General features: G+C 57.1%; 1 protein-coding gene across 1 annotated transcript in view; it reads left to right on the top strand.

Annotated features, from left to right (window-relative positions):
• Positions 1–12,382, top strand: part of CARD10 (caspase recruitment domain family member 10) — a 30,177-nt gene that overhangs the window by 13,448 nt on the left and 4,347 nt on the right. Inside the window, 8 exon segments of the mRNA XM_033188737.1 lie at positions 1,656–1,790; positions 2,123–2,238; positions 3,216–3,244; positions 3,708–3,831; positions 9,570–9,729; positions 10,153–10,264; positions 10,705–10,948; positions 11,125–11,194. Coding sequence (XP_033044628.1) covers positions 1,656–1,790; positions 2,123–2,238; positions 3,216–3,244; positions 3,708–3,831; positions 9,570–9,729; positions 10,153–10,264; positions 10,705–10,948; positions 11,125–11,194 — 990 coding nt within the window.

Below are 12,382 nucleotides of genomic sequence, written 5' to 3'. Positions count from 1 at the left end.
AGGAGCTCTTGGCCAGGGCTGGGAACGTGCCAGCCCTAGTGGGAGACCTCAGCCGGGGGAGGAAGCTCAGGGGAAGTGGTAAGAGCCCTCAGTTACGAGTGGGAACTTGAGCCCAGGCTGGGCTGGGTGTGGGCTGGTGAGCAGGCAGGGGGCATGTTGGTCTCTGAGTTTCTGGGGTTGCTTCTGGGACACTAAGAATAGCTTGGAGCTGCTCTTTGCATTTAGCTGGGGAAAGCTGGCTGCCCGAAGGCCTGTGTGCTTGTTAGAATGCAAAGCCTAGCCCTCAGAGACCAGCTAGTCAGGACTAGCATGAGCCTAAGCATCCCTCAGAGAACAGCTGGTATAATCCTCTCATTGCACAGGGCCCAGAGAGGGTCAGGGGCTTGCCCAAGGCCACATAACCAGCTGGCACTGGAGCTGGAGTCCCAGACCCATTGTAAATTGGATCGTGGTCCTCAGGCTGCTGCCGGGAGCTCTGCTTTTCCCTTTTTTATTTTTTTTTTTGAGATGGAATCTTGCTGTGTCACCCAGGTTAAAGCTGTTCTCATCCCTCAGCCTCCCTAGTAGCTGGGATTGCAGGTGCCTGCCACAACGCCCAGCTAAGTTTTTTGTATTTTCAGTAGAGGTGGGGGTTTCACCATGTTGGCCAGGCTGGTTTCAAACTCCTAACCTCAACGGATCCTCCCGCCTCAGCCTTCCAAAGTGCTGGGTCCTGCTTTTTCTTTTTCTTTTTTTTCTTTTTTGAGACGGAGTCTCGTTCCGTCGCCTAGGCTGGAGTGCAGTGGCGTGATCTCAGCTCACTGCAGGCTCCGCCCCTCCCTGGGTTCATGCCATTCTCCTGCCTCAGCCTCCCGAGTAGCTGGGACTACAGGAACCTGCCACCTCACCTGGCTAACTTTTTGTATTTTTAATAGAGACGAGGTTTCAACGTGTTAGCCAGGATGGTCTTGATCTCCTGACCTCGTGATCCGCCTGCCTCGGCCTCCCAAAGTGCTGAGATTACAGGCATGAGCCACCGCGCCTGGCCCCAGCCTGCTTTTTCTTATTTTGAGTTGCCTGACAGTGAGCTCTGCAGGCTTGGTGTTTGAAGCATTGGAGCCCAGAGGAATATAGGAAAAGTCAGCATTAATCCATGACTTGTTTTTTTTAAACCCCCTGTGGCTTTTTTGCTGTCTGGTAAAGACAGAGTCCCTTTTCATGGCCAAGAGGTCCTGCGGATGGAATTCCTTTTGTCCTCTCGCCTGGTTCTGTGGGTTTCAGCCTTTCAACTGGAATGCATCACAGTCCTGCCTCAGGGCCTTTGCACATGCCGTTGATCTGCCTGGACCATCCCAACTGGACCTACTTAGTGCCCGTATACCCTTGAGTTCTCAGTTCCAACCACACTTTCTTTGGAGAGTACTTGGACTCCCAGGCTGGATGGGGTGTTTGTATGTTTTCCACACCCCAGGCACCTTCCTTTTGCTATTGTCTCAGCTTGAGGCTATTTTGTTCACATGTCTGCTGGTTTACGGTTTGTCTCCCTGTCTAGGCTGTGAGCTCCCTGAGGACAGGGATCTGTCCCTGTGCTGGCACATGGCAGGTGCTCAGTAAAGGACTGTGGCTGGCCTGGGCCTAGCACTGCTCACCTCCTTCCTCCCCTCTCCCTCTTCCAGGCCTGTGCCTCCTCCCATTCCCTGTGCTCCAACCTCAGCAGCACTTGGAGCCTGAGCGAGTTCCCCTCCCCTCTGGGAGGCCCAGAAGCAACTGGGGAGGCCGCTGTCATGGGGGGACCTGAACCTCACAACTTGGTAAGACAACTGCCTCATCCCAAATAAGGGGGGACGCTGCTGTAGCATTATTACTAACGTAGAGAGTGCTTTCCGAAGGATCATTTCACAGGTGAGGACACTGAGGCGCAGGGAGGCCAAGTACTTTACTGAAGCTCACCCGGAACCATTTCCTTGCCAGGCCTGGGTGCCAGGAGGCCTGGGGAGCCACCCACACACTGTAATCTTGCAGACCCCATTCCTCTGCTCTGGGCCCTAGTTCTCATCTGTGGAATGGGCACAAACCAGGTGTGCTGAGGACTCGGGTGGTGCTGAGCAGTGGGGGTGACCCAGGCCCTGTCATGGCATTGCAGGAGGAAGCCACAGACAGTGAAAAGGAGATCAACCGGCTCTCCATCCTGCCTTTCCCCCCCAGTGCTGGCTCCATCCTCCGCCGGCAGCGTGAGGAGGACCCCGCACCCCCTAAGAGGTGAGATGGCTGGGGATAGCAGTAGACACCCAGGGAGGTGGGGCTACTGTCTCCTGAACAGCCACCTCCCAGAATCTGGAATGCCAAAGTCAGGTCCAGGGAGTCACTTCCCTTTATTGCCCTCAGATGGCTGGAGCTCTGGAAACCCAGGCCCTGTGAGTCACAGGGGCGACCAAGGTTAGGGTTAAGACAAGGCCGATGGGCAGAGCGAACTCAGTCCTAGCCAAGCATCCTGGCAGGAGAGTCACTGGGGGTCAAGCCTCGAAGATCCTATACCCAAGGAGAGAAGCTTGATGGTTCAGGACTGGGGGGCGTGGAGAATGTTTCAAGGTGTCAGGGACCTCGGGCAAGAAAGCCACGTCTCAGGTTTGGGCATCAGCAGCAAATAGGGACCAGAAAATAGGGACCGAGGCGCACCCTCTGGTAGCAAGACCAAGGGCGGGAGATAGCCTGCCTCCTGGGGCGCGATCCCTGTCACTGCTTTTCCCTGTAAGCAGCCCTTGATTTATTCCTTTACCGCTGAGAGGCTGGGCCTGGGAGGCTGTGGTCAGTATGGCCTCGGTCTGTGTGAATCTGTCCCAAGGATGCATCTGATGAGGAGGTCATGGTTTAATTTAGGAGGCGTACCTGGGAGCCACAAACCACAAAGATGGCAAGTGAGGATGAGATGAGGGGTGAGAGATCAGGGGTGGCTTCCAGGAGGACGTGGCATTGAAAGAGCTGGCTTTGAAGGGCATGCCAGGGCATTGTAGGTGGAACAACACTGGACAGAGGCCAGGACATTAACTTCTTGCCCTGTGAGTTTAGGGGAGCCAGGTGGCATGGATGCCTTGTACCTGGGATCCCGCCTTGAGTCTTGCCTGCATTTGCTTGGGGGCTATGAGACCTTTACCTGGTGTGGGGGCAGGAGGAGGGAACAGGGCAGAGTGCCCACTGTGCCTCACCTCCTACCCCCTCCCTGCCCTCTCTCTGCCCAGATCCTTCAGCAGCATGTCAGACATCACAGGTAACAGCCCTTGAGTTCCATGGGGAGAGATCCTCTGGGGAGGGGGAGGTGGCTTTGCAGTCCACCTGAAGCCTGCCACCTGCGCTACCCTTGGGCTGCATCCCCTTCCCTGAAGCCCCACCATGGCCCCTGCCAGGCAGGAAGGTTGTGCTTGGGAGGCCCCTGGGGGCTTTGGTTCCGGCCTCTCACCCTGAGCCCAGTCCTGGGCCTCACTCTTGTTCCTGGCTGTGATGTACGAGGCTCTTCAGTTCTGGGCCACCTTTCACCCTCTTCCGGGAAACTGCGGGGTCAGCCTGGTGGGCCCTGACCTGTCTCTGAGCCCAGTGGGTCTGATGTGTTCCTGGGGCCTCCAACCTGCCAAGGCCCCTCGGGTCCTGGGCTGGAGGGGGTCAGCCCTGGTCGTGGACCCTGGCCATCCCTGTTTCCCAGTCCCAGACCCCTGAACCTTGTTCTTTTTCCCCAGGGAGTGTGACACTTAAGCCCTGGTCCCCTGGCCTCTCTTCATCCTCGTCCTCCGACAGCGTGTGGCCTTTGGGAAAGCCGGAAGGCCTCCTGGCTCGGGGCTGTGGCCTGGACTTCCTCAACAGGTACCGTAGCTGCCTGCGGTGGGTGGAGCTAGGGTGATTGCTTGAGAGGGGAACAGGAGTGAGGTGGGAGGAGCAACTGCCTCACCCCTGTTTTATGCAACTGTCGGAAGATTAAGGTCTGTAGACGCTGGCAGCCTTTGGATTCAGATCCTGCTGCTGCTCTTGATTGTCCATGTAACTTAGTCTGGTCCCTTCAACTCTGTGGGCCTCCGTTTCCTGAGTAGCTAAAGGGAGATCATGACCCGTTTTGCATGGAGGTCTTTTGAGGGCTCTGCTAACAGAAGCAAAGCACCCAGCTCTGCCAGGCACATAGCAGGTGCTTAGTGATAGTTGTCACTACAAGCTGTCCTTATCCCAATGTCCTGCCTGTCAGTCCCTTGGCTCTGAGTCCCTGGGACTGAGCCACCCAGCAAAGTTTCATGCTGTGGGTGGGCTTGGGTCTCCTCAGGAGCCCCTGTGACTGGGCCAGCCACAGGCCCGTAACAGGAGTCACAAAGCCCATTAGCGCAGAGTGCACTGTAGGCGATGTGCTGTTGGTGTGGCCGGTGCGTGGCCGCTGTTCACACTTGCCAGTGTATCTAAGGAGGGGTGAGGCACAGCGGGGGCTGCACTGCCATTGTGGTCTTGGAACTCAGCTGTGAGGAGAGGGCAGGTAGGGAGAGCATCCGGTGACCGTGGAGGAGGAGTGAGGGGGAAGGGCGAAAATCAAGGCTTCCTGAGTCAGGCCGGGAAAGTGTGGACTTTGGCTTGTACACTCTGGGAAATGTGGGAGGGTTTAGTTATTAACTGCAAGGCCAGCTGCTGGCTGTTTTACAGCATGCCGTTTGTCCTGGGAGTAGGCATAATTACGATTATCTCTCTTCCATAGAGGAGGTAACTGGGGCTCAGAGAGGTTAAGCAACTTGCCCAGGGTCCCACAGTTGGGAAGTACCAGGTCTGGGTTCATAGTGACCTGATCAGATTTGGGTTTTGGAAAGGGCGTAGGAAACGTGAATTGTCAGTGCTGGAATGTGGGGGTGTTGGGTGCAGAGGGACGGGTCACACAGCAGATCAGTGCAGCATAGGACCAGGGCCTCTGGCCTCCGGAGCGGCTTTGTCAGGCCAGTGTCCAGGCCCTGCCCCCACCTGGCCCCCGGCAGTGGGCCCAGCGAGACATTGTTTTTGCCTGTGCAGGACGTGCTTCTCGGGGAAGGGGTGGAGGTGCCTCCCTTCCTGCTCGCCTCGGCCCTTCCTCCCTTCCTTCAGTTTGGGCTGCAGCAGGGGTCCTGGCTGCTGTCCAGGGGGCGCCAGCATGCAGCCAGGGAGCAGGAGCCTCTGTCCTAGCCCCGCCCAGGCCCCATGGTCACATGGGGCCACTTCTGCTGCCCATGCTGTTCCTGGGGAGGAGAGAGGATCCTGGGAAAGAACCCAGACTGGGGAGGGCGCAGAGGTGGTGGACCGAGAGAGAGAGAGAGAGAGAGAGAGAGAGAGAGAGAGAGAGAGGAGAGAGAGAGAGAGAGAGGGGCAGACAGGTAGAGAGGGAGATGAGGGCCCAGATAGGGCCCAGGTCTGGGCAACTTGCATGTCTCGTGGGGTTGTGTTGTGGTGAGGTGGGAAGAGCTGGCTTTGGTGCCAGCACTTGCTACTGTGGGACCTTGGGCAAGTGTCTGAATTTCCCAGTGCCTCAGTTTCCTGCTCTGTAAAATGGGCTCACATAGTGCCTGTCCCTTAGGGCCACTGTGGGGGTTCCAGTATCCCTTCTAGACTGCTTAGCACACTCAAAGTGGATGTCAGCATATGCTCGCGGTTAGCTATAATTATTGTCGCCATTGTTGTTTAACCCCCAGAGCAGCTCTGCAAGGCTGGAATTTTAACCTCGTTACACAAACCAGGACACTGAAGTGCAGAGACAGTTAGAAATTGGTCCCAAGGGCCGGGCGCGGTAGCTCAGGCCTGTAATCCCAGCACTTTGGGAGGCCGAGGCGGGCGGATCACGAGGTCAGGAGATCGAGACCATCCTGGCTAACACGATGAAACCCCGTCTCTACTAAAAACACAAAAAATTAGCCGGGCGTGGTGGTGGGCACCTGTAGTCCCAGCTCCTGGGGAGGCTGAGGCAGGAGAATGGCGTGAACCCGGGAGGCGGAGCTTGCAGTGAGCTGAGACTGTGCCACTGCACTCCAGCCTGGGCGACAGAGCGAGACTGTCTCAAAAAAAAAAAAAGAAATTGGTCCCAAGTCACAGGCCCCTCGGAGCTGGTTGGGGATTCCGATGTGCCTTCCCCCTGTCTCAGCTGCTGGAGATCTCACATCTGTGTTGTGTGCCCACTGTGTGCTGGGCACCGTGTTAGGCATTTTCTCTCCTCTTTCCCATTTCCTGCCCATCTCTTGCCCTCAGCCTCTGCCCTGTCCTTCCCAGCTCCTGGAGCCTGAGTGCCGGGAGGGGATGGTGGATAGTGGGGGGCTGGGGCAGGCAGGGGGATGGACTGACAGATAGCCAGGTGGGGGACAGCAAGGGAGAGCTCATGGGGCAAGTGAGGTGCTGGGTGAGAGGGGCAGGGCATGGAGAGCACTGGAGGGTTTCGGGGTGCCGTCTCCCCAGCATAGCCCCGCCACTGCCCCAGCTCGCTCACGTGGCCCTAGGGGATCTCTGGCACTGTCTTTGCAAAGAGAAGATTCCCATAAGTCATTGCCTGGCTCCATGGCCTACTAGCTGTGCCATTCTTGGCAAGTTAACTTTCCTGTGCCTCAGTTTCCCTTAACCATCGGGTTGTCAGGAGGATTGACTGAGGTGATCTGTGTGGCATGCTTCAGTCTAAGCATCAGGTCCCTGACCTGGTACCAAGCAGGCATGCAGACTACTCAGAGATCTTCCCTTCCCATGGGGCCCTGGGGGACACTCACTGAGGCCATGTGGCCCGTCACTGCTCAGAGCTGGCAGAGCTGGCAGACTTGCCCCATTCCTGTCTGCCTGTGACCTGACCTGACTTGGGGCGGGTGGCCGGGAGCTGGTGGCTAGGGACACCGTGCTACCTAGCACCCCACAGGCAGCCAGTTGGTCAGCCAGTCCCAGGAGTGGGGAGCAGGTAGCCCCTCTCCCTGCCGTGTTATGTCTCTACCCCTCCTGCTGAGGCGGGGGTGCTGGGAGGGACCCCATCTGGACCCTGCTCCCGGCAAGCCCCCAGGTGGGCTCTGCAGACTCCGAGGAGTGCTGGGAGTGGGTATTCCTGATCTACGGAGTCTCAGAGAAGTCGCTGGTCCTTTGAGGAGGTTGGCAAGGGTGTCCTGGAGGAGCGGGTGCCTGAGCTGGGTCTTCAGGGATCTGTAGGAGTTGTCAAGAAGAGCCTGAAAAACTGTGGTCAAGGCTGGGGTCAGCCTTGATACTTGCATTGCAGAGGGGAGGGGTGGGGGAGGGAGCGAGTAGAGGTGGGTGGGGTTGGCGGAAGAGCCTGGGTGCCGGCTGCTCACTGGGCTCTGGTCTGAGGAGGCCGTGATGGTCAGTTGTCTGTGGGTTTGAAACAGGTGGGGAAACTGAGGCGAGAGAGGTGATTTGTTATGAATTACACCTGGTGCCAGTCAATGTCTAGTTTTGACAGAGCACTTAGTGTCTCCTGGGCCCTGTTCTGAGAGCTGCCTATGTCTAAACTCAGCGAGTAGCCAGGGAGGTAGGTGGAGCTGAGGCTCAGCGGCTGAGCGGCCTGGCCATTTGACCCCAGAGTTCCTGCTGGCACTCTGCATGCTGTGCTTCTCAGACCATCTGACCACAGCCCACAGTGAGAGAAACCTGGTACACACGCCTGGAACAAAAAGGTCATGAGATAATAATTGGATTTACCTGGGGTGACGGGAGGGGGGTGGGGGATAGCCTTGTACTTTCTATTCCATTGCATTATCTAGCTGTGCCAGTCACAACCCAGTGAATGTCACCACTCACTAAGGGCCAGGCCTGCAGTTTGGAGGCCCCAGAGCTCTCTGGTTTCCCCGCTCCCTGCATTATCTTTTATTCATGTGCCCCCCCGCCTACACCCACAGAGGGCAGGGGGTGCCATTGTCAGCCTCGTGTTATGCATACAGTAACTGATGCTCAGCAACCGGCTCATTTGCCCAGGCTAGGGTACGGTTTGCCCTGGGGTTTGGAGCGGACTATGTGCTCCAGCCACACAGCCAGGGTCAGCATAGCCAGGCCGGGTCTCAGGCCTGTCACCTTTCCATGCCACCTCGATGCAGCCAGGACATGAGCACTGAATGATGCCTCCCACGCCTGCATCTGCCCGGCCCCTCGGCCTGGCTCTGTGTCTTACCTGAGGGGGCGGGGCTGCTCCCCAGCGGTGCTGATTGGGTGAAGGTCCTTGCAGCCTCGCCCTCCCCAGGCTGGCAGCAGGGGGCAGTGCAGCTGTGTCTGGGCTGCAGCTCCTGGGGTGGATGGAGATGCTTTGCCCTGCTGCCTCTCCAGCCAGCACACCTGCTGACCTTGGTCTCCCCACCTCCTCCAGGCCAAGGTGTCTGGCAGGGGACTTTGGGTCCATTTGTCTCTGAGCCTGGCCACAGGGCCTCACCTTTTCTCATCCAGGGACAGGCAGAACCCTACCATGAAGGGGATTTTGGTGACGTCTTAACTGTCAGTGGTCCCCCTGCCCATGGGAGGAAAACCAGACACCTCTGTTCCACGCCCTCCAAAGGGTGGCTCCAGCTTGCCTTTCCTGGGAGCTGCTTCCCAGGATGTAAAATGAGAATTAGTTCAAGGAGCTCAGCATGGTGTCTGGTGCATGGAAAGCACCCAGGAAGTGTTTGCTGCTATTGTTGCTATTAAATTCTTCCACATATCGTGTGTTCTGTCCTCCACACCTTTGCTTTGATGTATTCCTTCAGCCTGGAACTCCATTTCCTCCATCTGTCACCAAAGTGCGTCTATTCTTCACCAGTGTGTAGCCCAGGTACTTCTTCCGTGGGAAGCCTCTCTCTGCTTCTATAGCTGGTTGTAACCACCTTCACATCTGTGCCACGTGCTAATGGCGACCTCCCTCCTCAGACTGTGAGCATAACAAGCGTTTTTTTTTTTTTTTTTTGAGACAGAGTATCACTCTTGTTGCCCAGGCTGGAGTGCAGTGGCACGGTCTCGGCTCACTGCAACCTCTGCCTCCTGGGTTCAAGCAATTCTTCTGCCTCAGCCTCCCGAGTAGCTGGAATTACAGGCACCTGCCACCACACCTCGCTAATTTTTTTGTATTTTTAGTAGAGATGGGGTTTCACTGTGTTGGCCAGGCTGGTCTCGAACTCCTGACCTCGTGATCCACCTGCGTTGGCCTCCCAAAGTGCTGAGATTACAGGTGTGAGCCACCGTGTCTGGCTGTATAACAAGCTTTTATTAGTCATCTGCTATGTGCCAGACACTGGGTTTGGTGCCAAGGATACAGAGCGTAACAGTATAGAAGTTTGGTCCTGGAGGCGTTCGTTCTGATGGAGGAAACGAAAGGGCCGTGGCAAGGCAAAGTTGGAATGCTCCTGTGGCAGGCTGCATTGCACTGTGTGCCCAGGTCCAGGGGAGAGGCTGCTTATGACTTGAGCTTTGAAGGATGGTCAACATTTCCCAGGTGGAGAAGGCAAGGAAGGGCATTCCAGGCAGAGGGTGCAGAAGATGGAGAGGCCTGGGGGTGGGAGTCATGGCATACTTGGAAATGGAATCACTGGTTTTCTAAGAATGCTGAACTGAATCCAAGTACTGACTGGATTCTAATTCTCGTCTCCTTTCTCCCTTCTCAGGTCTCTGGCTATTCGGGTGTCTGGCCGGAGCCCCCCAGGGGGCCCAGAGCCGCAGGACAAGGGACCAGATGGACTGTCGTTTTATGGGGACAGATGGTCTGGGGCTGTGGTGCGCAGGGTGCTGTCTGGGCCTGGGTCCGCCAGGATGGAACCAAGAGAGGTGAGGCCCCGCCTCCTGGGCTGGGGGGCGGGGTCAGTGCTTTGGCCCGGGCTGGACACCCCCTAGTTGGTGGATCAAGATCACTGGGCAGAGCTTCTGGGGATTGGCCAAAGCAGAAGCGGGTTGTGATTAGCTCTGGTTGCCCACTCAGCGAGGGTTAATTGAAGTCTGATTGGGTGGGGACTGGGAGGTGGAGCCAACTGACAGCACCTTACATCCCTGCACTTCAAGTCGGATGAGCTGGGTGGGTTGGGGAGTCCTGTGGATGGAGGCGGGTCTGACTGGGCTGGGCATGGCAGTTTCTGAGGGGGCGCTATCTGAGTTGTGAGGCATGATCATCCCCACACCTGGTCTTCCTCCAGTCCCTGGGCTGCTCTGCTCTCAGTCTCACTTCTTTCCCTCCCTGCCTGGGTTTTCTCCCAGCAAAGGGTGGAAGCTGCTGGTCTGGAGGGGGCGTGCCTGGAAGCCGAGGCCCAGCAGAGAACCTTGCTCTGGAACCAGGGATCCACCCTCCCCTCCCTGATGGACTCGAAGGGTAAGTCTGCCTTGGGAGTTGGAGCTGATGGCCCGAGAGGGGTCCACTAACCCGTGGTGCATGGGGGCAGGGGGATCAAGGACCTGAGAAGGGACCAGCCTTGCCCCAATTTCCCTTCTCCTGGCTCCCCCGCTGCTGACGCCTCCTTCTGTCTGTCCTTGTGCCCTTTCTCTCTGTCTCCCTCTGTAAGCAGCTTACAGAAAAGGAGCACTGCATTAGGAGTCCAGAGACCTGGGTTTGAGTCCTGGCTCTCCTCCTAGAAGGCACTGGCCTTGGGCAAGTCCCTGCTCCCTCTGGACCTAAGTCTCTCATTCTAAGAAGGGGAAGGTGAAGTCCTGGGAGCTCAGGCCTCGAGAGGGCCATAGCCCACCGAAGCCGATCCTGGACCTCACCATCCTCCTCTTGTCCTCCTTGTTGCCCCTTGCCCCATCCATGCCCAGCTTGCCAGTCCTTCCACGAGGCCCTAGAAGCCTGGGCAAAGGGGCCAAGTGCTGAGCCCTTCTACATTCGTGCCAACCTCACCCTGCCTGAGAGGGCAGATCCCCATGCCCTTTGTGTGAAAGCCCAAGAGATCCTTCGGCTGGTGGACCCGGCTTACAAGCGGAGGCAGGAATGGTTCTGCACCCGGGTTGACCCCCTCACTCTGCGGGACCTGGATCGGGGCACCGTGCCCAATTATCAGAGGTGATGCAGAGCCAGGAGCTGGGGATGGGGTCCTCCTGGGAGCCAGGGCCCAGATGGGGGTGCTTTCCCTCCTCCCCCAGTGCCTCACTATCCTCTGGGACAGGGCGGGGGATTCGAGGAGAAGAGATGAGGTGCTTCGCTTCTTCCTACACACATGATGTCACTCCCTCCCACAGAGCCCAGCAGCTCCTAGAAGTTCAGGAGAAATGCCTGCCCTTCAGCCGGCACCGAGGCCCCCGCAGTAATGTGAGCACAGCTGGACGGGAAGTGGGTGGGGGGGCCCCAAGGGTGGAGCCCAAAAGGGAGCTAGCAGGCTCTGTTCTCTGGCAACCTAGGAAGACACTCCCTCCCTCCTTCCCTGGTGATTTAATTGGTCATCTACTATGTGCCCAGCAAACAGAACAGCAGAGCTCACCATCCGGGGTAGTTTAGAGATGAAATGAGGTAAAGTGTGCCTAGTACTCAGGAGTACCCCTGGCACATTTGACAGGCCGGGCACGGTGGCTCATGCCTATAATCCCAGCACTTTGGGAGGCTGAGGCGGGCGGATCACAAGGTCAGGAGATCAAGACCATCCTGGCTAACATGATGAAACCCTGTCTCTACTAAAAATACGAAAACAAAATTAGCCGGACACGGTGGTGGGCACCTGTAGTCCCAGCTACTCGGGAGGCTGAGGCGGGAGAATAGTGTGAACCTGGGAGATGGAGCTTGCAGTGAGCCGAGATCACGTCACTACACTCCAGCCTGGGCGACAGGGCGAGATTCCGTCTCAGAAAAACCCAAAAAACAAAAAACAGCCGTCACGTACCCTTTTCCAACGCCTGGATGGTGGCTGGGCTACATGGCCAGCCCTGCTGTGCACAAGGGCAAGTGAGGCTCAGAGCCATCAGATAAAGGAAGAGCAGGGCCCCAGCCAGGCAGCCTGCATTCGACCCCAGCTCTGCCACTATCAGTTGTGTGACTGGACAATCACCTGAACCTTCCTTGAGGCTGTTTCCCTATCTGTAAAATGCGGGGGTTGCACTGCCTCTCAGGCTGTGTGCATGGCAGGAGATGGCCTCTATGAGTTAGTGCCCCTCAAGGGCTTAGTGAGTGTTTGTCATGTCCTAGGCATTCGAGACCTGTCAGATGTCGTTACTGGTTTCATTGATGTTCCTACCAAGGTCACATTACTAATTCATTGGAAGAGACCCTAAAGTTTGCCTCGTATGTGACATTTGGTTCCTCTTGGTCTCTGGGCCTGTCTCCCCATCTGTAACTTGGGGGTTAGACCTAAGGCTCCTCCACCGGGCTCAGACGGGCTGGTTTCCTGGGGCCACAGGGATGGTTGCCCTCATCTGCCTGGGGACTGCACTGGGCCGGGGAGGGGCAGGAGAGGGCCTGGTTGAGGAGGACATCTTTGTTGACCCAGGCTCTTCCAGCAAGCCTAGA

Source organism: Trachypithecus francoisi, unplaced genomic scaffold, assembly GCF_009764315.1.
Source record: "Trachypithecus francoisi isolate TF-2019V2 unplaced genomic scaffold, Tfra_2.0 Contig01580, whole genome shotgun sequence".
Taxonomy (NCBI): Eukaryota; Metazoa; Chordata; class Mammalia; order Primates; family Cercopithecidae; genus Trachypithecus; species Trachypithecus francoisi.
Note: the sequence above shows the minus strand (reverse complement) of the source record. Positions and strands in the feature narration are given on the sequence as shown.